Here is a 26,666-nt window from a genome sequence, read left to right as displayed (position 1 = left end):
ACAATGTAGGAGAAATCGATCAGATTGTCAGCGAAAATCTTACCGGAAATTATACTGAATACTTTCGCAGGTATCACTAGAGAACGTGTTAAAGTTTGCGAGGTTTGTATACAACACGGTGGTTGCAGTCATTGATATGTCGCTTTAAACGTTAAACGAGATTTAAGCTTAAATCATTCTAGATTTTTGCATAATTTGCTGTGACTGAAACTTTGCCAATCCCGTGAAGTTATTTCGTCGCACGGGCCACGCAGGTATGTCGAGCAACTGGTACTTGCGCAACTTTCTGTGCGTGCTAAAATCTAATCTCGTCTTCGCTTGAAAAAAAAGAAAAGCTAAGCGTGGAAACTTTTGCTTATTAGATGTGGGTAGATGACCCTGTACTACTAAGTTGACATTTGCAATAAAGCAAACCCGCCCTTCCCATCCAATATTTCTTGGTCTTTGGTTTTGTTTTTCCCACCGAAAACAGCATCGAATCGATTTCCAATGATAAAAAGGTATTTAACTTGGTCTTCAACAATCGACAGGAGAGGTGAAATGACGATGACCAAGGGACTAGAAGAGAATCCGTGGCCTTCCTAGCTCAAGAATTTCAACACTCTAGACAGCAGTTGAAAGATTAAACTCTTTCCAAACCCCTTCGGTAACTGCCCGAAAACATCTCTCCTTCCCACGATGCTCTCGTTAATAAGTGTTTGTTCAGATTTTAATTAGCTAACCGGAAACACAGCTAAGCTTTCTCTTAGCACTTGCTGGATGTGGTCCACGAACTTAACGTACTTCCCTGCAACCTTGGCCGTATTGTGAACGACTTTACTACTAAGATTAGATTTTGGCGCGCACAGAAAGCAGAAAGCTACGTAGGCGAAAGCACCAGTTGCTCGACATACCTGCGTGGCCCGTCCGACGAAATAACTTCACGGGATTGGCAAAGTTTCAGTCACAGCAAATTATGCAAACAATCTTGACGTTTAAAGCGACATATCAATGACTGCAACCATCGTGTTGTATACAAACCTCTCAAACTTTAAAACACATTCTCTAGTGATACCTGCGAAAGTATTCAGTATAATTTCCGGTAAGATTTTCGCTGACAATCTGATCGATTTCTCTTACATTGTGTGCTGAGACTGAAACTTTTCACCTCAAGCAAATCTCCGTCGCACGGTCCAAACAAACATAGTGAGCAACTGAGCTAGTAGTATATGTCCGTGTTAAAACACACGAAAGGACTCTAAAGCATACTTCACTCTGATTGGGCAGAAAAACACGAAGATTTTCTGGCACCAATCAGATGGCAGAACGACTGCGAACGTTTGGAACTTGTCTTGTAAGACAATGTCCCCAGGGGCTCTTCATGCCCTAACTTGAAATCGACTCAGCCCCTGGGCCTCCGAGGATGAGTGCGTTCGTAAGTCACTGTCATCAGTCGAGGATCTAACGGAACAATCGCCTCTGCGTTTAACAAGCGAAGACCGGTCGCTACTGACTTTCCATCTGCACTATCTTTAGCTAGGCAATGCTGACACCAATTCTGATCTGTGGAGCATTGAATAGTCTTTGTGCGGCTTTCTGAAAACCCGTTTTTGAATAAGCTCTTTATGCTTTTTCTATTAAAAATCCATACTCTTTTACGTTTATTTTGACACATTCATGGTCAGTCTAACTATGGTCAGACGATAACTGGTCATAACTGGTCTCCTAGTTTAAGCTCATCTACGTGTTGCGTACTTTGCCCTGAGCAAAGTCTTAGTTAGTCTTATCAATGCACGCTTCGTTCAGAAGGCCGATAGAAATTCAAAAGGGGCGGATATATAAAGTGTCAACATCACGCTTTGGCGGTTCACAAAACATAGTTTACATACTCCTGCCGGGGCTTTGGCGCAGTTTGTCAGTTGTTCTTTGAGCGTCAACTTAGTCGCCCGGCGAAAACAATGGAGATAGAAGAGAACGCCGCGGAAAAGTGTCGTTGGATACGAATCAACTGGAAATGGGGCCAGATTGGTAGTGTGAAATTTGGTATCTTTCTCCGCTTCAACCCGGTTGTCACGTTTTTCTCCGCCGCAATCATTTGGTTTTTCGTGATTTGGTGCGCAGTCCAAGCTGATGTCGCAAACAAAGAGATGTCCAAATGGATGTTGTGGATTACAGAGGTCTTCACGTGGATGTATATCGGTACCCAAGATGTCTGGGCATTGTTCATAATTGTGCTGTACTTCTCCAAGTATGGAAAAATGAAACTTGGGAAACCAGATGACAAACCGGATTTCAGTGATCTGACCTACTTTACTATGCTGTTCGCCGCCGGAATCGGCATTGGTTTGTTCTATTTCGGAGTAGGTAAGATGTAGTAGTTTTAGCTTGTTATATACCGTTAGCCAATAGGAAGATTTAGGAACCTTTCACTGCAAAATGGAAAGGAAAATAATCGTGCGCACTTTCCTTGTAGTCCTAACTAGTTTACATCGAAAAATGACAGATATGTTCTATTCAAATGTTTTCATATACTTCGTAAACAAGTGGCGGACAGTGAGCAATGATTAAAGTGTTTGCCGTTTGCTGTTCGCTTTGACTTTGAGCTATATCGTTTCTATATCAATACGCCAGCACTCATCTTAAGATATCTCTTAGTTACGGTCCATAGCAAAGTAATTTTACAGCGTCGTTGCACATGTTTAATTCGCGGCAATTTTGGCAAATACGGTCCTTGAGCTGAAAAGAGGTGTAGCGGTCGCAACCACAAACATTATAACGAAGGGAGAATTTATCATTTCGTATCGCGTTTTTCACTCTCCTAACTTTCACTTTCTGTTGGACAAATACCAAAGGCATCATCTGTGATTGTCTAATTTTGCAGCAATTAAAAAAGAGCAAATCTCTTTGGACCAAACACCTTCAGTTCCATTCCTGCAGGCAATTTGCCGTTCGCTACAAGCAAAGTTCTATATATCAACCTTTTTTTCACAAACCATGCATAGGTATGATTAACCTCACTACAAAACCCAGCCAGTGCGCGACCTTAGATTATAACAAGAGCGCCTCAAACATAACGGGACGCCAGTCTAATGGCATGTTTGAGAACAATTTTTACTTTCGCAACGCCACAACAAAGAAATCAACGTCAAGTTAGTCAAGCATAACACTGATTATTTCATTCTGCTAAAAGAAAAAGATAGCGAAACGAAAACAAAAAAGTGCATTGCAAAAAGAGCTTAACACGATGTCTAATCTTTGAAAGGAACATTTGCAAACTGAACTGCTTTCCAATATACGGTTCCAAGAGTTTGAAAAAAAAAATTGCTTGTACTTTGGAAGATTCCTTTATCTTCAACAATGGCCAATGCTTTGTTAAGCAGTTGGATGACTGTCAACTATAAGCCCGTAATGTTAAATTTATGAATAAATCTTTCTCACTTTCTCGCCGATGTAGCGCGACATTTTCTCAAGAACTTATAGCTTCTCTCAAAAAGAGATCACAATCAAATATGTATATGTGCACGATCCTTCGCAGTAAAGCACTATTTAAGCAATAGTGAAAGTCAGACCTGAAAAAAATTCCGGCCTGTACGGGATTCGAACCACTGACCTCTGCGATACTAGTGCAGTGCTCTACCAATTGAGCTAACAAGCCAACTGGGAGCAGGCCATCAAATTAATTCGACATAAACCCGTAGATGATAAATCAAACAACAAACATATGAAATACATATATATGAACTGCGGTTATGAAACGTATATGTGCACGATCCTTCGCAGTAAAGCACTATTTAAGCAATAGTGAAAGTCAGACCTGAAAAAAATTCAGGCCTGTACGGGATCATAACCGCATACGTTTCATAACCGCAGTTCATATATATGTATTTCATATGTTTGTTGTTTAATCAAATATGTGTTCATCCAAATGTAGCAAAATTCCTACATTCCAGTCTTGAAAATTGTACAATAAAACTACCCGCGCAAGAAACGAATGGAGTGGTTAAGGTGTCAGAAACTGCCTGTCTATTCTTTTCATTTTATTTCCAAAATGTAGCGTCGGGCTTTCTAACTCACTGGAACTTTCGAGTGACGGGTCATTGGTCTGCATGTTGGCAAGCACATTGTTAGGTACTTCATCATGGTTGAAGAGTTTAATGAGTAATTTCACTGTAGTTTTTCACCATATAATTGCGGTTTGGCAGAACCTTGAAATGTCAAAAAAAAACCGGCTGTTTTTAGCTGATGACATGAAATTTCGTTGCCACAATGACTTACGTTTTTCGACGGTCAAACTATCAAGAACCGGAATTTATACCCAAATGCATTAAAAGGTTCCACAATTGTCAATACCCTTGGTCACATCGCTATAAATAAAACATTTCGAGGCGCCTTAATGTTTGTGAAGACTCCATTATATTTTAACTGAATGCCTGTAAGCCGGGATTATAGAGGGACCCCTATATATAGCTCCTTGAGTACCTTTGAGAAATTCAATTTGCTTGGCAAACTAGACATCTTCTTTGCTTCATAGCCACCTAAAGCAGCAATAAGCAAACTCTTTTCAAAATTAGGGAATGGTCAATACTGATCAACTGGGAGGGGAGGGAAAGATTTTGGTTGTGTCACAATAAAAGGATCTTTAGTATTCTGATGAATCCCCTCGTTAGCAGTCAATCTTCTACAGTCTCCTCTTTATACTCTATTAGTGACGACTGATCCCTCTCTTTTTTTCCCTGAATACCACATGATTCCCCTTAAATCCTGACTAAATAATGACTGATCACTTGGTGACTGCACATCAAAAGAGGAAACTCACAACTAATTACCCCTGCTAATTAAAATATTACGAAGCTACATTTGGAAGTTGTTGTTTTGGATGAGAAAATGTGATTTCAAATAGAAAGACAAATTTCGTCAATTTCTTAGTAATAATATAACAATAAAGTATTTATATAGCGCCAGTATCCTCAAAGTTCAAAAGCGCTTAAACAAGAGCAACACAATAGTAAAATTATAAAAATGCTTTTTTAAAAAGGAAAGTTTTAAGTTTGTTTTTAAAAACAGACACTTGGGTTAGGACATTTGTAAATAGCTACGTCTTGTGGTTAATATGGACAAGGAACTATTCCTCTAAACTCATCGCACTTCTTTTCTTGAAGAGAAACTTTAGAAAGAAAATTTTGCTGGAGAGGTTTTGTAGATGTACATGCCTTTTTCCTTTTTCTAAAATTTCCCTTTTCTTTTGAACAAATTAAATTAAAGCAAGTTACCTGACATTTAAGGAAGGTGAGCACATAAGAGTAGTCTAAGGTTTTAAGTTTTGAAGCCTCGCCATGGTTCATTTCAATTTCACAATTTCCTTGTGCTACACAGCCTGCTCCATCGGGAAATTTTTAAATCACTTATATTTTCTTTTTTTTCTTTCAGCTGAGCCTGTTTGGCATTATGCACCTGGAATATATGGGAATCGCTATTGGGGAAGGTAAATGAAACAGTGGTTTACCCTGAGCGACAAATCAGCCTTAGGCCGGATTCAGTCGGAAATGTTAATGCAACTTCCCACAGTCGTTTGCAGCCCTAGGTGCTCACAGTCTCTTCGTATTGAGGTTAACCCAAAGCTGTAAACAACATGATAATTCATCCTGAGAAAGAAATTTGACTAATTCAGAACCCTAGCCATGCTGATGACGCCTTGAAAGGCTAAAACATTGTAACTACGATCTTGATACCTCACGTTTTTACTGTTTTTGGAAGTCAAGTGCCAGCTGGTAGAGTTAACATAGTCTATCAAAAAGTAAGTCTGTGTTTTACGAGATGCAGAGCTCAACGGATGGCGCTCTGGGCTCTGGGTTGGGGGGTCCCGTTTCAATAGCTGGTTTACCTACGTATCAAAATAGCCAGACAAGTCTCAGAAATTAAATCTTTAATTTCGATTGATAGTTTTAATTTAGTCGTTCATTATTTCTTTTTTTAATTTATTACACCATTTAGGTACAGCGATAATCAGCGCGCCCAGGATGCCATCAACTTGACCTTGTTTCACTGGGGTATCCACGGATGGATCGTGTATGTCGTAGTGGGTCTTCTTTTGGCTTTTGTAGGTTACAGAAAAGGCCTACCCATGACCATCCGTTCCTGCTTCTACCCTCTGATTGGCGACAAGATCTACGGCTGGATGGGTGATGCCGTGGACATCTTCTCAGTAGTGTGCACCATGTTTGGAGTTTGCACCAGCCTTGGTGTTGGTGTCATGCAACTGAATAATGGTTTCAAGCGTCTGAACCCCTCTATCGAGTACTCCAATACCAACCAGATGATCATCATTTGGGCCGTCACAGCCTGCGCAACAGCCTCTGTGGTGAGCGGCTTGAAAGTTGGAATCCGTCGGCTGAGCGAGATTTGCTTCACCCTTGGTATGTTCATTATGTTGATTGGTTTCTTTGCCGACAACACTTGGCATGCATTGAACGTCTACGTGCAGAGCCTTGGTTACTACATGCAATGGATCGTCCAACTTGGCTTCCACACAGATGCCTTCGCACAACTGGGAAATGCACCAGATGGAAAGCAAGCTGAACGATGGTTTAACGACTGGACCATATTCTACTGGGGATGGTGGATAGCGTGGTCCCCATTCGTGGGTATGTTTATTGCGAAGATCTCCAAGGGAAGAACCATCCGACAGTTTATCCACGGCACAATGACAGCTCCCATTCTCTATGGATTCTTGTGGTTCTGTATCTTTGGCAGTGCAGGCTTGAAGATGGAGCGCGATGCCGAATTAGCAAACATCACTTGCACTTCTCCAAAAGGAGGGACAGGTGCGACTTCCTCTTTGAATGGTCTGTACCGGTTGTCTTGCCGAGGAAAGAACGACATGTGGTTCGATGTTATGGAACAGTATGGAGACCTTGGAACGTTCCTTTCTGTGATCTCACTCATAAGTGTCATACTGTATTTTGTAACCAGTTCCGATAGTGGTTCACTTGTGATTGATTGCCTGTCAGCAAATGGAGATCCAGAACCTCCTGTTATACAACGCATCTTCTGGGCTCTGACAGAGGGTGCAACAGCTACAGCTCTGCTGAATGCTGGCGGCGAAGAGGGCCTTGTAGCCTTGCAGTCTATGTCAATAGCATCCGGTGTCCCTTACACCATACTGCTATGTTTTATGTGCGTGGCGTTATGGCGGGCTGTGAAGATGGAAGGTGGCGACCTCGATCCAAATGGCCCTCGGTTCACTACAAGTCTCCTTGAGGTCCTGAGCATCCCAACTTTAGAGAGCGTCAGTAGGGTTCTTTTGGCCATCATTGCACCGTGGTACCCGATGGGAAATGCTGCCTACAGGATTGAAAGAGGAAAACATGGAAGATGGTGGTACATGACGATCATGGCAGTCTTATTTTACCTCTGGGTCATCCTCATGGCGTTAGAGCCTGCGGTGGATGCCATATCTTACGTCGGGTGGGCCATACTGATGGGATTCTTCTCTTATGCCACCTCCATCCGTTACTCCATCCGCGAGGAATACAACATTTATGGCAATCCCGTAGAAGATTTCTTCGCTGTGATGATAGTGTACCCGTTTGCAGTGTACCAGATGGAACACCATATGAATAACGCCTATCAGCTGGATCACCCCCTTGTTGACTACGTGGAAAACGCGAATGCATATGATCTACAAAATGCAAAACGAGGCTCGGCGAATGCCCTGGGAAGCGCTTACCAAACAAAGCAGCACTTCGATCACTCCCCTGAGATGGAAAAGCCAGTGGAAAGTGGTTCTTGGACGCCTTCGATTCCGATGCAGAACCTGTCTCCTAACGGGCCTCAATATAACCATGCTATGGAAGATGACACAGCAAGTCGTCCAAATCCTTAGTACTCAAAAACTGAGGTAATTTAAAGTGACCATGAATTCATGAGCACACGTATATACGAAAGCTAGACGCATTCGTACTAATGCATACTTACCAATTAACCTTAGTTCAAACTTAATTTGCACCCTATTTGATGTACCATTGTGGTTCTAGCTTCACAGGAAGAAGCTATATTTTGAAGAGCAAAGTTCTTTTCTCAGCTTATCCAATCGTTTTTGTCGTTATCGTACCTTTTTTTTTTTTTACGAAATCCCAGGAGCTACCCTTTTTTTTGGTATTTTCTCTAGTATCTTCCTCTTTTTATGTAGAATCAGCGAAGAAAAACCCCTGGAACACTTAAGTCCGGTTATTCATCCGTGGTCTAAGCCAAACCACGGTTCTACGAAATCCGCAGTGGGTCTTAGGTTTTGTCAAAAAGAAGGTTGATTCTACTTAAGTGAATGTCCTTACACTGTCTCGGCCCTGTTTTGGCCCTCTTGACACTGCTCACAAAAATAAGCGTTCAGATAAAAGATTTGTTTAAGAACCGGTTTTATTGAACAACGGCTTAACTTTGTTTGAACAATCAGACCTTAACGTTTTTTCTCAGTTGCTTCTTTACTGGGTTGGACTGATGCTTGCCTATTATCCCTACTACTTAGGCGATGGTGATAGACTAATTACCCATTGAATTATGTAGGGTAACAGTGAGAAGATCTTTAAAGAAACTTCGATCTTGGTTTTGATTTGTATGTCATTCAGTGTTCCAGGAGTTCTTTCCGCTGATTAACAGATAATTGTAATTGTGACCGTCGATTATTAATGACCAGAAAATGCTATAAAGCGGAACGAGAAAAATTTACGTAGTAGTTCGTTAAAAGCACGTTAGCTCCACGCTTTGCCATCGTAAATGGATTTCTTTCTTTTTGATTTTCCTTTATAACTGCCAATAATAATGGGAATTCAGTCAATAGGGGAATTATATTCTTGCACACGAGTTGCGGAAGTGGTCCCCATCGCGAGCTTAGCTCAGAAAATTTTGTTTACACTTATCTGATGGATAGCGATTTATCTGTCGGATAGCGCCATATCCACCCTTTGAACAACTTGGTGCAGGCATTTAAATTCTTAAGTCTCGCTTTTAATGTGCGAAATATAAGGCCTCCCAGTCCCTCGCTGCTATCCGGTAGCAACGAGGGGTATAGTCTGAGAGAAGCTCTTTCGATCCTTCTTCCATTCTTCCTGCACTCATCTAGAAACTTGATACTCAAATTCTTGTTAAGACTGTTTAATTGCAATAGCTTTAGTCGTGGAATCCGAGTACCGACGGAAACTGTTTATAAATGAGGTATTCCAGAATTTTTTTTCCAATGCATAATCGTAAAATAAAAATCCTGTTTTTTTATCTTTTAATGGTCTGAAAACATTTCCGTGAATACCAAGGGCATGGAGAAGACGCAGGGAGGGGTATAGCGTGATTGGTTTTGAAAGAAGTTAACATCACATCTGCGTGAATTTTGCATTTATGAATTATTCAAAATTAAGGCGTCCCTCCTCTCCTTCATTCTCTGAGAATTACCCATCTAAGGGCGCACCAGGGGGGTTCTGGGGTGCCCGTTACTCCCTCTTTATAAGCCGTTTTGTCACATTAAGTAAAATACGGCGTGGAGGTCGAAATGGCAGGCTGGTGAGTACCTCGATGCAACTCGCCTCCCCCCCCCCCCTCCAGCTTTGAAAAATTTGGCTACGTCATCCCACCCGGTCTCTCTTACAGGGGTACTCACCGTAGGGTAGGAATGGGTGGGGTGACCGAGTGTGGGGTGGGGTGACCAAGTGGGGGGTGGAACGACCTAGTGAGGGGTTGGGAATAAGTAAATGATCGTTACCAGAGCTAATTCATTTTAACTTTTCAAAAGAATTTGGTAATATCATCCAAACCGCACCCAAATTTCCAGTTATTTCTGAAAGCCTCGCAGATACGCAAAAGCTGCATTCCAATAATTCTGAACAGTTTTTACCGCGGCCCGCGCCCCGTAGTTTGAATGCACACTCATGGTATAGGTCAATGAGAGATACTAAATATGTAGATTATGTTCAAAAAGCTATTGATAACACTCTGCATAGTCAATCTGACTCAGTGATGGATGAAGACAGATCGTGTTCAGTCAATAAAAGTAATAAAATACTCGTGACTTAACAGAAGACTTTTTCCAAGGATGTGCCCGGCATGCACTCTTAGGTAACTGCTCGCGCATGCCCAAAACGAGCGTTAAAGGTGTTAACCGCTAGGGGGTTCCTGGGAGACGCACTACTTCCTATCTCCCCTCCCCTCAAAATAGTGAATGGTCCACTTGATAGTAGCGGCAGAAAGAAAACGAGAGGGGCTTGGGACGGGTCGCATAGAGAACCAGACCCAGACCTCCCTCAACGCCAGGAACATACCAGGCTTCTTTATTTTAGTAATTGTCCCTGCTGTCCTTTGTACATATCTTTGTGAATTATCTTCAGTTAGACATGGTTTTTATTATGATTTCTTTGTTTTGATATTGCTTGTATTTCGTGCATCTTGAACACGAACAGATTAGGATCTCGGCTTGGGTTTAGTAATGTAATTCCCACCCCTCAACTGTATAGCTATGTAATTGCTAACTAATTAATTGCACCTCTTGCCTCCAGCCCCACTCATTGAACAATTTCTACGCTTTTAGATCGTGGACTTCTGAAAAATCCAATTACTTTGCGCACTCAATTTTGTCTGGTGTAAGGATCCTCTGTCCTATTTTAATTTTGCTGTTTGTTCGCAGACAAATCTTGAACTAACCGGTAACCGCTGACTTTCGCTAGATATTTTGTCTAATCATACATGAGGTACAATAAATATCTTATGGTACACTTGATCGTAGGCTCATTTACAACCACCGACGAAAGTCTGGTTTTCGAACTGGCGATCATCGTTCATTCGACGAGTTACCTAGGTTTGGAGAAGTGTTACAGTCTTTTGACAGTACACAGCTCCTATTTTAACGCGATGGATGATGCAGATGTTGTGGGGGTTTTACCACTCGCTTGGCGAATTAACAAGAGGTACTGAGACTCTGAAATTTTCTTCTTTATTCTCCTAAACTGCTGCTTTTACTACAGCTAATTTACTCTCTCTTTTTCCACTGCTTATTTTCTACTACTTTCAGCAAGGAGTGCTCCAATACAAAAATCACAGACATGTTTGGGTTAACTAACCGTGGGAATTTCCAAAACAGGATGTTCAGTGTGGGTAAGACTCAAGGTCAGTTTTACCAACTCAAACATGACCACCTAGCAAACTAGTTATCCTCAACCATAACAAGAGATTAAAATGTCTAGCACGGTAAGTGCTGAGCCAAGTTCAAGCACACACTAAAAATAAATGATCAAAACTATAGATTCAACAAAATAGCACGTAGGGGCGATATGGCGAGACTTAATAAAACAAAAGGTAAACTTAAAAATACTTGAAATATCAATCCTTGAAAACGCTCTACAACATTCCTCCCCGCCTAAATTAAGCATCGTCCTCGATGCAGACGGTAGGGAAAGATTACATGCAAAACTTAACCTATCTAACACAAAATAATTAAAATTTTTTTGTTGTTTGTTTGTTTGTTTTTTTAATTTCCTATCAATCCAGGCTTAATCCAATCAAGTGGTCATTAATCGAAATTGAACTACGCTACTTGCGAACCAAAGGTCTTTGAAAATGAAGACGTTTTCGCACTCGCGTGACGCGCGGATTAAAAGGCTGCGCGACAGAGAAAGATAACCTCTCATCTTTAAAGTAAATAATATTTCGCAGAATTGGTTTTCTTGAACTGAATGGCGGAAACCTCGTCTATAATTATAGAAAAATGAAGGAAAGCTAAGGTTATCACACAGTTCATCATTAAAATAAAAGAAAAGAAAAGGAAAACAATAGTTCAGTTCAGTTCAATTCAGTTCAGTTCCTTGAATGACTTGTCTTGGATAGTCTTAACTTCTTTTCTCTCCGAGTTTGTGGGTTGTACGACCTTCTTCTGCGGATGTTGTTTTCAGACGGTTGATCCTTCTGTTCTTTGAACAATGTGTGCAGGTTTTATGTTGGTGACTCTCTGCAACTGCTGTTGGCAAGGTAGGTGGGCTGGTAGGTGTGGAGTGTCGCACAGATATTCTGGAGATGCACCGGCAAAGAATACAGAATACAATGAAATTTACCACTGATAGACCAAGTGCAATGAACGTAATATACTCGAAGTGAACTGAGTAGTTTCCTCTATCTGATCAATCAAACTGTCTGCCTTCTGCAAAGTGCCACTGAGCTGGCTATCATAAAGTTGGAACAACAACTCGCATTGTTCGCATCTTTCGGTTTTTCAAGCTTCTGTATGACCTTCAGATCCTGGGAAAGACAGTCAAAGCCAGCCGTCATCAACTGGGTCTTCTCCTAATCATTCTGCTTATCCCTGTCATGATTTTCTCCAGCCTTATCTTGTACACCGAGAAGCAGTGGGGAACAGACAAGTCCCGGTCTCAGTTCCACAGCCTGCCCAATGCATTCTGGTGGGGTGTCATCACCATGACAACCGTAGGATACGGTGATATTGTCCCAGCTTCGTTTGCGGGCAAGATTGTGGGTGGCATTGCTTCCATTTGTGGCATTATCATCCTGTCCACGTCCGCCTCTGTGATCGGCAGTACCTTTTCGCTGTACTACAACCTGGCCCAAGCCCAACTGAAAATCCCGCGGAAACAGCGTAACTTTGAGGTGGACTGCCAAAGCCTACCGACTGTCTTAGCCTGCAGGATCAGCCAAACCGACTCCACAGTGATCTCCAATACATCCGACAGTGGCTATCAACGATCTCCAAATCGCCCTCAGACTTGCGATCGAAATAGTTTTGTGTTTGACGCAAACGCTCCTTCGTCTCCCAGATCCTCTTGCGGGTGCCGGAGCTCCCTTGATCCACCTATTCCCTTAAAGCACGTCTCGTCGCCGCGCCCATTTGTTCCCCTCACAAGGAAAGCGAGTATTAGAAGAGACAGTGTTCTTGGGTAGATAGATTTGACGAATAACCTTGGGGACTGGTCATTTTATCGTCTGAGGGAGGGGGTCGTAAGATTTTAGTTGAATCACGATAAAATTTACCTTATCCCCCTATATAGATATTTATGGTTATGAACCCCCCCCCCCCCTCTCACTAGCAGTCCCCGCTTGTATACTCTGTTGGGACTGTATAGTCCTCGCCTGTATACCCTGTTAGCGACAACTGATCCCTCCCGTTCCCACTGAAATCTAAGTGATTGCCAGGGGAAAGCAATGTTTGACGAGTTAAGCTGATACCAACCCAGGTATCCATCAAGCTATCTAAGTGATTGCCAGATGAAAGCAATGTTTGACAAGTAGGACATAAAATCTTTTCCTTTTAAAGTTTTAAAGTTATGCAGCGATTTGATGCACAACTGGCCTCAAAAGCATAATTTGGTGGAGTTAACATGACTGATAAGGTTGATTCAGCCAGCCTTTTCTTTAAGAGAAAAACAGTAAATTATGTGAGAAATTTTGAGGTCATGGCAATGATCGGTCTGAGGGTGGAGGGGGTGGGGGAGTGGTAGGAAGGGAGCCTGGCATAGATGTGCATTATGTGTATGCCTTCTGCTCTTAAATTGGATAAACTTGAATTTTGTTTGTTATCCTGTATTTTTAAAAAAATTAATATAATCGTAATAATAATATAATAATAATAATAACAATAATAATAATAATAATAATATTTAACATGGGAGCCCAACTTGCCATGGTGGTTTTCAGTGGGGCCCTCATTAACTAACTAATTAAATTAATTTAGCTAATTACTTTAATTGATAAAATAATAATAGTAATAATAATAATAAATAAATAAAATAAAATGTGTTTATAAGCAAATAACCAAAGCCCACCATGTTTTTAATATCAAATGGCTGATGAACGAGTCCTAAAACATACTGTACAGATGTACATGTATGTGTGTAACCTTACTTAAGAGGTCAGATGTAATAGGGTGGATGCACGCATTGTAAATCATATGTGCAAGAGAGTTGTGACGCTGGAAATGAGTTGCGCGTGGGTTAACAATCGGACAAGAAAGGTGGTGGGAGGCAGAAGCACAGACGTACTGCGAAAGATGCAGAGGGCAGTGCTCTCGGGCACACTGAATATTGCCCGGACTTTCAAGGTGGCAGTCATGTTGCCCGGAACCAGAGTCATGTTGCCCGAAACTCCTAATCATGTCGCCCGAACTTTTATCAAGAGTGTTTAAACTTAAAGAAAAGTAACATCTTAAGTAAATCGTAGGTAATACACTTGTAAAATGTTGACTCATAAACTGTTTTGGTCCACTAACCTACAAGAGACTCAAATACCGCTGTTCATTTCAGCGTTGTTCATTGCTCTGAAGTAAACTGCTCATTCTATAGTACAGATTCTAGTCATTATAAACGGAACACTGTCAGTAAACTTTTCAGTAAAGAAAAGTAATATCTTGGGTAAATTGCAAGGAATAAAACTCGCAAAATGTTTCATCCCCTAACCTATGCAAATAAAAAGTTAAAGAAAGACTCAAATATCGCTGTTCATCAGTTCAGCTTTTGTTTGTTGCTATGAACTATACTGATTATTCTAAAGCACAGATTCTAGTAATTATAAACGGAACACTTCAAGTTATTGGAATTTTTCACACATATCAGAAAAATACATCAAGTTCTCTTAGTTTGATTTATTGTATAAAAAAAACCCCATAACCTTTACAGTGGTTTTTTGTTGTTTGTTGTTAACCACGCGAACAAAGCGTGTTATCATCACTCCCCTTAGGATCAGACGCGGCATAAATTATCGCGACTTGTTCAATCGTTCCTTGTTTCCTCAGCCGGTCGAATGCAAATTTTGATCCGTTTACTCTATATAAAGAGAGTAAATTAATAACAGCCACCTAATTCCGACTTGTAAAATGTTTTCATCTGCTAACCTATACAAATACCGTGAGTTAAAGAAAGACTCGCATATTGCAGTTCATTTCAGCGTTGTTCGTTGCTATGAACTAAACTGATCATTCTACAGCACGGATTCCTGTAATTATTAGTGAAACACTTTCAATTATTAGAATTTTTCGCACATATCAGAAAATTACATCAAGTTCTGGTATGTCTCCTACCAAAAGAGATTTTGAAGTGCTTAGTTAGTTTACATTGTGGTTTAAAAGCCCCTAAGGGGAAGCTTCAATTAACATATTTATTTATTTATTCTCTTAGTTTGAGTTTACTGCACAATCTTGCTTGGCAACAATGTACATGTGATGATTCTTGAGCATGTATTGTATTTAGGATGGCGGCGTTTTCCAATGTTCCAATCGTTGTGATGTGAACCTTCGTTCGAAACATAACTCTTCCACATGTAAAACAACAAAAGTGAGAACCATACTGTAACTATTACTATTTCGTGTTTTATTTTTAGGATTACTATCTCCGTGATATCAAACGACAGCGAAACGAACAACCAGCTGAGTTTCACGCGTCAACATTTTACGAGTTTATTTCTTGCCATTTACTTAAGATGTTACTTTACTTCAAGGTTAAACACTCGATAAAATTTCGTCCGTGGTTGTAAATGAGTCTACGATCATGTGTACCATAAGATAAATATTGTACTTCATGTATGATTAGACAAAATATCTAGCGAAAGTCAGCGGTTACCGGTTAGCTCAAGATTTGTCTGCGAACAAGCAGCAAAATTAAAATAGGACAGGGGATCCATACACCAGACAAAATCGAGTGCGCAAAGTAATTGGATTTTTCAGAAGTCCACGATCTAAAAGCGTAGAAATTGTTCAATGAGTGGGGCTGGAGGCAAGAGGTGCAATTAATTAGTTAGCAATTACATAGCTATACAGTTGAGGGGTGGGAATTACATTACCAAACCCAAGCCGAGATCCTAATCTGTTCCTGTTCAAGATGCACGAAATACAAGCAATATCAAAACAAAGAAATCATAATAAAAACCATGTCTAACTGAAGATAATTCACAAAGATATGTACAGAGGACAGCAGGGACAATTACCAAAATAAAGAAGCCTGGTATGTTCTTGGCGTTGAGGGAGGTCTGGGTCTGGTTCTCTATGCGACCGTCCCAAGCCCCTCTCGTTTTATTTCTGCCGCTACCATCACGTGGACCATTTACTATTTTGAGGGGAGGGAGGATAGGAAGTAGTGCGTCTCCCAGGAATCCCTTAGCGGTTAACACCTCAAACGCTCGTTTTGGGCATGCGCGAGCAGTTACCTAAGAGTGCATGCAGAGCGCATCCTGGAAGAAGTCTTCTGTTGAGTCACGAATATTTTATTACTGTTATTGACTAAACACGATCTGTCTTCATCCAACAGTGAGTCAGATTGACTATGCAGAGTGTTAACAATAGCTTTTTAAACATAATCTACATATTTAGTATCTCTCATTGATCTATAACATGAGTGTGCATTCAAACTACGGGGCGCGGGCCGCGGTAAAAACTGTTCAGAATTATTGGAATTATTGGAATTTCAAAGCGGTGGGGGGGGGGGGGGAGGAGTTGCATCGAGGTACTCACCAGCCTGCCATTTCGACCTCCACGCCGTATTTTACTTAATGTGACAAAACGGCTTATAAAGAGGGAGTAACGGGCACCCCAGAGCCCCCCCTCGTACGCCCTTAGATGGGTAATTCCCAGAGAATGTAGGAGAGGAAGGACGCCTTACTTTTGAATATTTCGTAAATGCAAAATTCACGCAGATGTGATGTTAATTTTTTTCAAAACCATTCACGCTATACCCCTCCCTGCGTCTTCTCCATGCCCTTGGTATTCACAGAAATGTTTTCAGACTATTAAAAGATAAAAAAAGAGGATATCTATTATACGATTATGCATTACAACAAAAATTCTGGGAAACTTCATTTATAAACAGTTTCCATTGGTACTCGGATCCCACGACTAAAGCTATTGCAATTTAACAGTCTTAACAAGAATTTAAGTATCAAGCTTCTAGATGAGTGCAGGCAGAATGGAAGAAGGATCGAAAGAGCTTGTCTCAGACTATACCCCTCGTTGCTACCGGGTAGCAGCGAGGGACTGGGAGGCCTTATATTTCGCACATTAAAGCGAGACTTAGGAATTTAAATGCCTGCACCAATTTGTTCAAAGGGTAGATATTGCGCTATCCGACGGATAAATCGCTATCCATCAGCGAAGTGGAAACAAAATTTACTGAGCTAAGCTCGCGATAGCGACCACTTCCGCAACTCGTGTGCAAGAATATAATTCCGCTATTGACTGAATTCCCATTATTATTGGCAGTTATAAAGGAAAATCAAAAAGAAAGGAATCCCTTTACGATGGCAAAGCGTGGAGCTAACGTGCTATTAACGAACTACTACGTAAATTTTCTCGTTCCTCTTTACAGCATTTTCTGGTCATTAATAATCGACGGTCACAATCTCAATTATCTGTTAATCAGCGGAAAGAACTCCTGGAACGCTGAGTGACATACAAATCAAAACCAAGTTCGATGTTTCTTTAAAGATCCTCTCATTGTTACCCTACATAATTCAATGGGTTATTAGTCTATCACCATCGCCTAAGTAGTAGGGATAATAGGCAAGCATCAGTCCAACCCAGTAAAGAAGCAACTGAGAAAAAACATTAAGGTCTGATTGTTCAAACAAAGTTAAGCCGTTGTTCAATAAAACCGCTTCTTAAACAAATCTTTTATCTGAACGCTTATTTTTGTGAACAGTGTCAAGAGGGCCGAAACAGGGCCGAAACAGTGGAAGGACATTTACTTAAGTAGAATCAGCCTTCTTTTTGACAAAACCTAAGACCCACTGCGGATTTCGTAGAACCGTGGTTTGGCTTAGACCACGGATGAATAACCGGCCTTAAGTGTTCCAGAGGTTTTTCTTCGCTGATCCTACATAAAAAGAGGAAGATACTAGAGAAAATACCAAAAAAAAGGTTAGCTCCTGGGATTTCGTAATAAAAGGTACGATTGGATAAGCTGACAAAAGAACATTGCTCTTCAAAATATAGATTCCTCCTGTGAAGCTGGAACTACAATGGTGCATTAAATAGGCTGTAAATTAAGTTTGAACTAAGGTTAGTTGGTAAGTATGAATTAGTACGTAAGCGTCTAGCTTTCGTATATACGTGTGCTCATGAGTTCATGGTCACTTTAAATTACTTCAGTGTTTGAGTTGTAAGGATTTGGACGACTTGCTGTGTCATCTTCCATAGCATGGTTATATTGAGGCCCGTTAGGAGACAGGCTCTGCATCGAAATCGAAGACTTCCAAGAACCACTTTCCACGGGCTTTTCCTTCTCAGAGGGGTGATCCAGGTGGTGCTTTGTTTGGTAAGCGCTTCCCAGGCCATTCGCCGAGCCTCGTTTTCCTTTTTGTAGATCATATGCATTCGCGTTTTCCACGTAGTCAACAGGGGGGTGATCCAGCTGATAGGCGTTATTCATATGGTGTTCCATCTGGTACGCTGCAAACGGGTACACTATCATCACAGCGAAGAAATCTTCTACGGGATTGCCATAAATGTTGTATTCCTCGCGGATGGAGTAACGGATGGAGGTGGCATAAGAGAAGAATCCCATCAGTATGGCCCACCCGACGTAAGATATGGCATCCACCGCAGGCTCTAACGCCATAAGGATGAACCAGAGGTAAAATAAGACTGCCATGATCGTCATGTACCACCATCTTCCATGTTTTCCTCTTTCAATCCTGTAGGCAGCATTTCCCATCGGGTACCACGGTGCAATGATGGCCAAAAGAACCCTACTGACGCTCTCTAAAGTTGGGATGCTCAGGACCTCAAGGAGACTTGTAGTGAACCGAGGGCCATTTGGATCGAGCTCGCCACCTTCCATCTTCACAGCCCGCCATAACGCCACGCACATAAAACATAGCAGTATGGTGTAAGGGACACCGGATGCTATTGACATAGACTGCAAGGCTACAAGGCCCTCTTCGCCGCCAGCATTCAGCAGAGCTGTAGCTGTTGCACCCTCTGTCAGAGCCCAGAAGATGCGTTGTATGACAGGAGGTTCTGGATCTCCATTTGCTGACAGGCAATCAATCACAAGTGAACCACTATCGGAACTGGTTACAAAATACAGTATGACACTTATGAGTGAGATCACAGAAAGGAACGTTCCAAGGTCTCCATACTGTTCCATAACATCGAACCACATGTCGTTCTTTCCTCGGCAAGACAACCGGTACAGACCATTCAAAGAGGAAGTCGCACCTGTCCCTCCTTTTGGAGAAGTGCAAGTGATGTTTGCTAATTCGGCATCGCGCTCCATCTTCAAGCCTGCACTGCCAAAGATACAGAACCACAAGAATCCATAGAGAATGGGAGCTGTCATTGTGCCGTGGATAAATTGGCGGATGGTTCTTCCCTTGGAGATCTTCGCAATAAACATACCCACAAATGGGGACCACGCTATCCACCATCCCCAGTAGAATATGGTCCAGTCGTTAAACCATCGTTCAGCTTGCTTTCTATCTGGTGCATTTCCCAGTTGTGCGAAGGCATCTGTGTGGAAGCCAAGTTGGACGATCCATTGCATGTAGTAACCAAGGCTCTGCACGTAGACGTTCAATGCATGCCAAGTGTTGTCGGCAAAGAAACCAATCAACATAATGAACATACCAAGGGTGAAGCAAATCTCGCTCAGCCGACGGATTCCAACTTTCAAGCCGCTCACCACAGAGGCTGTTGCGCAGGCTGTGACGGCCCAAATGATGATCATCTGGTTGGTATTGGAGTACTCGATAGAAGGGTTCAGACGCTTGAAACCATTATTCAGCTGCATGACACCAACACCAAGGCTGGTGCAAACTCCAAACATGGTGCACACTACTGAGAAGATGTCCACGGCATCACCCATCCAGCCGTAGATCTTGTCGCCAATCAGAGGGTAGAAGCAGGAACGGATGGTCATGGGTAGGCCTTTTCTGTAACCTACAAAAGCCAAAAGAAGACCCACTACGACATACACGATCCATCCGTGGATACCCCAATGAAACAAGGTCAAGTTGATGGCATCCTGGGCGCGCTGATTATCGCTGTACCTAAATGGTGTAATAAATTAGAAAAGAAATAAAGAACGACTAAATTAAAACTATCAATCGAAATTAAAGATTTAATTTCTGAGGCTTCTGTCTGGCTATTTTGATACTTAGGGAAAACAGCTATTGAAACGGGACCCCCTAACCCAGAGCCCATAGCGCCACCCGTTGAGCTCTGCATCTCGTAAAACACAGACTTACTTTTTGATAGACTATGTTAACTCTACCAGCTGGCACTTGACTTCCAAAAAAAGTAAAAACGTGAGGTATCAAGATCGTAGTTACAATGTTTTAGCCTCTCAAGGCGTCATCAGCATGGCTAGGGTTCTGAGTTAGTCAAATTTCTTTCTCAGGATGATTTATCATGTTGTTCACGGCCTTGGGTTAACCTCAATACGAAGAGACTGGGAGCATCTAGGGCTGCAAACGACTGTGGGAAGTTGCATTAACATTTCGGACTGAATCCGGCCTAAAGCTGATTTGTCGCTCAGGGTAAACCACCGTTTCATTTACCTTCCCCAATAGCGATTCCCATATTTTCCAGGTGCATAATGCCAAACAGGCTCAGCTGAAAGAAAAAAGAGAAAAGATAAGTGATCTGAAAATTTCCCGATGGAGCAGGCTGTGTAGCACAAGGAAATTGTGAAATTGAAATGAACCATGGCGAGGCTTTAAAACTTAAAACCTTAGACTGCTCTTGTGTGCTCACCTTCCTTAAATGTCAGGTAACTTGCTTTAGTTTTAATTTGTTCAAAAGAAAAGAGAAATTTTAGAAAAAGGAAAAAGGCATGTACTTCTACAAAACCTCTCCAGCAAAATTTTCTGTCCAAAGTTTCTCTTCAAGAAAAGAAGTGCGATGAGTTGAGAGTAATACTTCCTTGTCCAAATTAACCACAAGACGTAGCTATTTACAAATGTCCTGACCCAAGTGTCCGTTTTTAAAAACAAACTTAAAACTTCCCTTTTTAAAAAAGCATTTTTATAATTTTACAATTTCACCCGGACGATCAGACTATACCTTCACATGTTACCCCCGGGTTCAAACCATTTACCGCCTTACGTTCACTTGGACGACAGAGCGAAAGACTTGCGAATGACTACATCACCTACACAAGCACTGTACAATCATTCACTTGACTCTGATGATGACTTCCGCACAGGTTGTCGAAACGTCAGTCACTGCCACCGACAACAGTCCTTCTCAGGACTACACTCACCCGGACGATCAGACTATACCTTCACATGTGTTGCTCTTATTTAAGCGCTTTTGAACTTTGAGGATACTAGCGCTATATAAATACTTTATTGTTATATTATTATTAAGAAATTGTCTAAATTTGTCTTTCTATTTGAAATCACATTTTCTCAGCCAAAACAACAACTTCCAAATATAGCTTCGTAATATTTTATTTAGCAGGTGTAATTAGTTGTGAGTTTCCTCTTTTTTGATATGCAGTCACCAAGTGATCAGTCATTATTTAGTCAGGATTTAAGGGGAATCATATGGTATTCAGGGAAAAAAAGAGAGGGATCAGTCGTCCCTAATAGAGTATAAAGAGGAGACTGTAGAAGATTGACTGCCAACGAGGGGATTCATCAGAATACTAAAGATCTTTTTATTGTGACACAACCAAAATCCTTCCCCACTCCCCTCCCAGTTGATCAGTATTCACCATTCCCTAATTTTGAAAAGAGGTTTTTCTTTGCTGCTTCAGGTGGCTATGAAGCAAAGGAGATGTCTAGTTTGCCAAGCAAATTAAATTTCTCAAAGGTACTCAAGGAGCTTTATATAGGGGTCCTCTATAATCCCAGCTTACAGGCATTCAGTTAAAATATAATGGAGTCTTCACAAACATGCGCCTCGAAATGTTCTATTTATAGCGATGTGACCTAGGGTATTGACAATTTGTCTGTTTACCTAAAAACCGAGTGTGGAACCTTTTAATGCATTTGGGCATAAATTCCAGTTCTTGATAGTTTGACCGTCGAAAAATGCAAGTCATTGTGGCAACGAAATTTCATGTCATCAGTCAAAAACAGTGGGTTTTTTTTTTGACATTTCAAGGTTCTGCCAAACCGCAATTATATGGTGAAAAAATACAGTGAAATTACTCATTAAACTCTTCAACCATGATGAAGTACCTAACAATGTGCTTGCCAACATGCAGACCAATGATGACTCGTCACTCGAAAGTTCCAGTGAGTTATTAAGCCCGACGCTAAATTTTGGAAATAAAATTAAAAGAATAGACAGGCAGATTCTGGCACCTTAACCACTCCATTTCGTTTCTTGCGCGGGTAGTTTTATTGCACAATTTTCTAAACTGGAATGTAGGAATTTTGCCACATTTGGATGAACACATATTTGATTGTGATTTCTTTTTGAGAGAAGCTTTAAGTTCTTGAGAAAATGTCGCGCTACATCGGCGAGAAAGTGAGAAAAATTTACTCATAAATTTATCATTACGGGCTCATAGTTGACAGTCATCCAATTGGTTAACAAAGCATTGGCCATTGTTGAAGATAAAGGAATCTTCCAAAGTACAAGCAATTTTTTTTTTCAAACTCTTGGAACCGTATACTGGAAAGCAGTTCAGCTTAGAAATGTTCCTTTCAAAGATTAGACATCGTGTTAAGTGGTTTTTGCAATGCACTTTTTTGTTTTCGTTTCGCTATCTTTTTCTTTTAGCAGAATGAAATATTCAATGTTATGCTTGACTAACTTGACGTTGAATTCTTTGTTGTGGCGTTGCGAAAGTAAAAATTGTTCTCAAACATGCCATCAGACTGGCGTCCCGTTATGTTTGAGGCGCTCTTGTTATAATCTAAGGTCGCGCACTGGCTGGGTTTTGTAGTGAGATTAATCATACTTATGCATGGTTTGTGAAAAAAAGGTCATCATTTATCAACAACGATTGGTGCGTGAATTAATAGGATTGGACCAGTAGTAAATTAACATAACTCATTACACGATAAGCATATGATGCGGCGAATTATTAAGCACTCGCAAATAGTGGGAAGACCATTTGATGAAAAGGAAGTAAAAACTTCGCTAATGACACAACGTTACAAGAGCGTTGATTTTTGCAATGAACTTTAATGGCGTCACTGAATGTACTTTTCCGTTCGGATCACCGGAACTATTTTCACTTCGTGATCCGTTTTACATATACGAGGAGATTAAAAAGTACAACGGACAATTCCTATCGGTGAAACCACTTGCTTACGTTCTTCGTTGACAACGTTACATGGTGATATAAGAGATATATAGAACTTTGCTTGTAGCGAACGGCAAATTGCCAGCAGGAATGGAACTGAAGGTGTTTGGTCCAAAGATATTTGCTTTTTTTTAATTGCTGCAAAATTAGACAATCACAGATGATGCCTTTGGTATTTGTCCAACAGAAAGTGAAAGTTAGAAGAGTGAAAAACGCGATACGAAATGATAAATTCTCCCTTCGTTACAATGTTTGTGGTTGCGACCGCTACACCTCTTTTCAGCTCGAGGACCGTAGTTGCCAAAATTGCCGCGAATTAAACATGTGCAATGACGCTGTAAAATTCCTTTGCTAGGGACCGTAACTAAGAGACATCTTAAGATGAGCGCTTGCGTATTGATATAGAAACGATATAGCTCAAAGTCAAAGCGAAGCAAACGGCAAACACTTTAATCATTGCTCACTGTCCGCCACTTGTTTACGAAGTATATGAAAACATTTGAATAGAACATATCTGTAATTTTTCGATCGAAACTAGTTAGATGAGTAGCACAGTCACATAGCCATTTGCTGTAACATAGTCCAAAAATAATTATATTATTGTTTTTTCACTTTTTATCACTTTTTGACTTTAATTTTGATGGAAATGTACATTGTAATAAATATCTGTAAATATTTTTATTATTTTGCATTAATAACACTAGTTTTGGTATTACCCACAATCCCTTGTGGGCGTGGCACATTTCTGTTTTTTCGTAAAATCTTAAAAAATTCAATGTAAAAATGGGAAAAAAAGAGGTTTTGTAATTGTTATTTCACATTGTTATTTCACATTGTTATTTCTTTTGTTTCCATCTACTTCGGTTGAATTCCCTCAGTGAACTGCACTACAAACGGTGCACGTGGTGAAAATCACGCAATACATTCATTGTGATGCAATAATCTGCCTGTAGCGGCCGACACAAGCGAAGCAAAATTTCGACGACAACTATGAGTTTCGCAAATGAAGACACACTATGAAGCGAGGATACATTTTACGGACAAGCCTTGAATCGTTTTATTTAACGTAGTCGTGGTATCCAAGTACTTATCGTAAACTGAAATATGAATTGATAAGGAAGAAGCTAAGCTAAATGCGAATAGACAAACCAACATTCCAAACATTCCGATATAGAGGCAAGACGCAAAGCTAGCTAAAAACTCAGACAAACTCACAAAAAAACTATATATAAGCTCAAGGAAAGGAACATTAGCACTTGCATAACAGTCCCGTTTGTAAGAATTGAACCAAAACGAACTTCAATATAAGTTAGGTATTCGGAAGCGAAACGGGAAATCCAAACAGACACTTACTCTAACACAGAAAACTGTAATCTTACGGCAAACGACAACAACCAAACGATAAACAAAAAAAACTTCAACTACTCTTCTCTAAAAATCGCACACGTCAACATTAAAAAGGGTCCGCGTGATTTGCTTACGAGATTACTTCGTAACCTCAAACACGCGCACTGTCTGTGTAAATGATCCATGTGCTTTCAAAGAGAAGCTGCGAAGGGGCAGATTTCGTGGAAGTTTTGGTGGTGTTTTTCGCCATATCTCTTCGTCACTTTCCTTCGTTACGGTTCATGAACACGGCAGCAATGGCGGAAAGTGTTTCCGCGTCGACGAAACGCAAATTTCTAGCATTAGATCCAACGAAATGGGTTGAAACGTTCTGTAAATTTAGCTTAACACAAGCCCATTCCAGGAGAGGTGACCTTGTTTATTCAGCTTAACAAGAATCCCGTCTGCCTACGGATCAATCGGTGGATATGTGATGGAATTAAGCTCAATATGGCCGCTACGAAATGTGTTTTCGCACGTTTTATTTTGATCTGGAAAACATTCTACTTGACGGTTCAACTTCAGCGTTGGTTTGTAAATACTGCAATGTATGCCCATTACAGTTTTGTTATTTGTTTGTTTCTCACACAGTCGAAATTGTCATTATTGCTAGTTTTATACAATATGGTTGTTTTAACTGTCCCGAGGGTTACATCGTTCAGTGATAAAAACAGACGTTTATAACTTACGTTAGAATGAACCATTCTTGTTGCAAATCATACTGCCTGTTGCTTTTGTCATAAACTACTAACGGCCAAAAAATAGTGGCTCCACGTGCATTCGGTATCGAAATATTACATTTTTTTCTTCCGTCTGATACATTTCATGTTACGCGTTACACCCAGAAATCTACGCATTTTCAGGAAATATTTAGTTTTTACAATTTTAACTTTTTTCGCAAACCTTGTTTTCTTTACACCAAAATGAAGTAGGATAACTAAGCTTACACTGTGGAAAGTGTGAGATTTAGAGGTTAAACCTTCCCGAATATATTTGTTAGCAAAGGCACTTGAGTCCAAAATGGCGGGGTGACTGTGCTACTCATCTTAGGACTACAAGGAAAGTGCGCACGATTATTTTCCTTTCCATTTTGCAGTGAACGGTTCCTAAATCTTCCTATTGACTAACGGTATATAACAAACTAAAACTACTACATCTTACCTACTCCGAAATAGAACAAACCAATGCCGATTCCGGCGGCGAACAGCATAGTAAAGTAGGTCAGATCACTGAAATCCGGTTTGTCATCTGGTTTCCCAAGTTTCATTTTTCCATACTTGGAGAAGTACAGCACAATTATGAACAATGCCCAGACATCTTGGGTACCGATATACATCCACGTGAAGACCTCTGTAATCCACAACATCCATTTGGACATCTCTTTGTTTGCGACATCAGCTTGGACTGCGCACCAAATCACGAAAAACCAAATGATTGCGGCGGAGAAAAACGTGACAACCGGGTTGAAGCGGAGAAAGATACCTAATTTCACACTACCAATCTGGCCCCATTTCCAGTTGATTCGTATCCAACGACACTTTTCCGCGGCGTTCTCTTCTATCTCCATTGTTTCCGCCGGGTGACTAGGGTGACGCTATATCGAAGGGTGATGCTACATCCAAGGCGCTCGTCGAGGGTAAGAGTAAATGGTAAGTTTGGTCAGCGGGGAAATTATGAAAGCCGTGAATATTTGCGAAAGCCCGCGAAAGGATGACATTTAAAACTGAAAACAGTTTTTCAGTGAGACACTAAAATGCGTAATCGTGGCGGCGACTATTCAATCGTCTTTAAACAAATCGGAGATTGAGTTCCTTGAGGAAAACCTTGAAAATTGTTCTGTTAAAAACCAGTACTTTTTGGGTTATTTCGATGGGAAAAGAGACGATTTCGAGGATATGCTCGAGAGGTTTCTCCTTTTAAGTTCCACGTGCTTTGTAAAGAAGGCATTGCACTCGAAGGAGTTAAATCACAAGAGGTTTTCGAGTAATTTTATTTAGTAATAATTTCCATAAAATCCTCTCAATGCAAAATATTAACAGCGTAAAAAATGATCCAAAATAACTCCCTTTCGGC

General features: G+C 40.8%; 2 protein-coding genes across 2 annotated transcripts; one reads left to right on the top strand and one right to left on the bottom strand.

Annotated features, from left to right (window-relative positions):
* The first annotated feature begins 1,868 nt into the window (after positions 1-1,868).
* On the top strand, positions 1,869-9,251 carry LOC148720816 (uncharacterized). Its single transcript, XM_088739096.1, has 3 exons — positions 1,869-2,343; positions 5,407-5,461; positions 5,971-9,251. Exons 1-3 carry the CDS (start codon positions 1,938-1,940, stop codon positions 7,859-7,861), a joined length of 2,352 nt encoding a protein of 783 aa, XP_088595222.1. The 5' UTR covers positions 1,869-1,937; the 3' UTR covers positions 7,862-9,251.
* A 7,483-nt stretch (positions 9,252-16,734) lies between these two features.
* On the bottom strand, positions 16,735-26,215 carry LOC148720815 (uncharacterized). The gene is made up of 3 exons (XM_088739352.1): positions 25,755-26,215; positions 20,503-20,557; positions 16,735-19,992 (listed from the first exon to the last, which is right to left on the bottom strand). Exons 1-3 carry the CDS (start codon positions 26,158-26,160, stop codon positions 18,078-18,080), a joined length of 2,376 nt encoding a protein of 791 aa, XP_088595478.1. The 5' UTR covers positions 26,161-26,215; the 3' UTR covers positions 16,735-18,077.
* Between the last annotated feature and the right edge of the window lie 451 nt (positions 26,216-26,666).

Source organism: Stylophora pistillata, chromosome 11 (assembly GCF_964205215.1).
Source record: "Stylophora pistillata chromosome 11, jaStyPist1.2, whole genome shotgun sequence".
Taxonomy (NCBI): Eukaryota; Metazoa; Cnidaria; class Anthozoa; order Scleractinia; family Pocilloporidae; genus Stylophora; species Stylophora pistillata.
This window is presented reverse-complemented; position numbering and strand designations above follow the sequence as displayed.

Coding starts and splice junctions, on each gene's coding strand:
- LOC148720816 (XM_088739096.1), top strand. CDS start 1,938: ATGGAGATAGAAGAGAACGCCGCGGAAAAGTGTCGTTGGATACGAATC. Junction 2,344..5,406: donor TTTGTTCTATTTCGGAGTAG/GTAAGATGTAGT, acceptor TTTTTCTTTCAG/CTGAGCCTGTTTGGCATTAT. Junction 5,462..5,970: donor GGGAATCGCTATTGGGGAAG/GTAAATGAAACA, acceptor TACACCATTTAG/GTACAGCGATAATCAGCGCG.
- LOC148720815 (XM_088739352.1), bottom strand. CDS start 26,160: ATGGAGATAGAAGAGAACGCCGCGGAAAAGTGTCGTTGGATACGAATC. Junction 20,558..25,754: donor TTTGTTCTATTTCGGAGTAG/GTAAGATGTAGT, acceptor TTTTTCTTTCAG/CTGAGCCTGTTTGGCATTAT. Junction 19,993..20,502: donor GGGAATCGCTATTGGGGAAG/GTAAATGAAACG, acceptor TACACCATTTAG/GTACAGCGATAATCAGCGCG.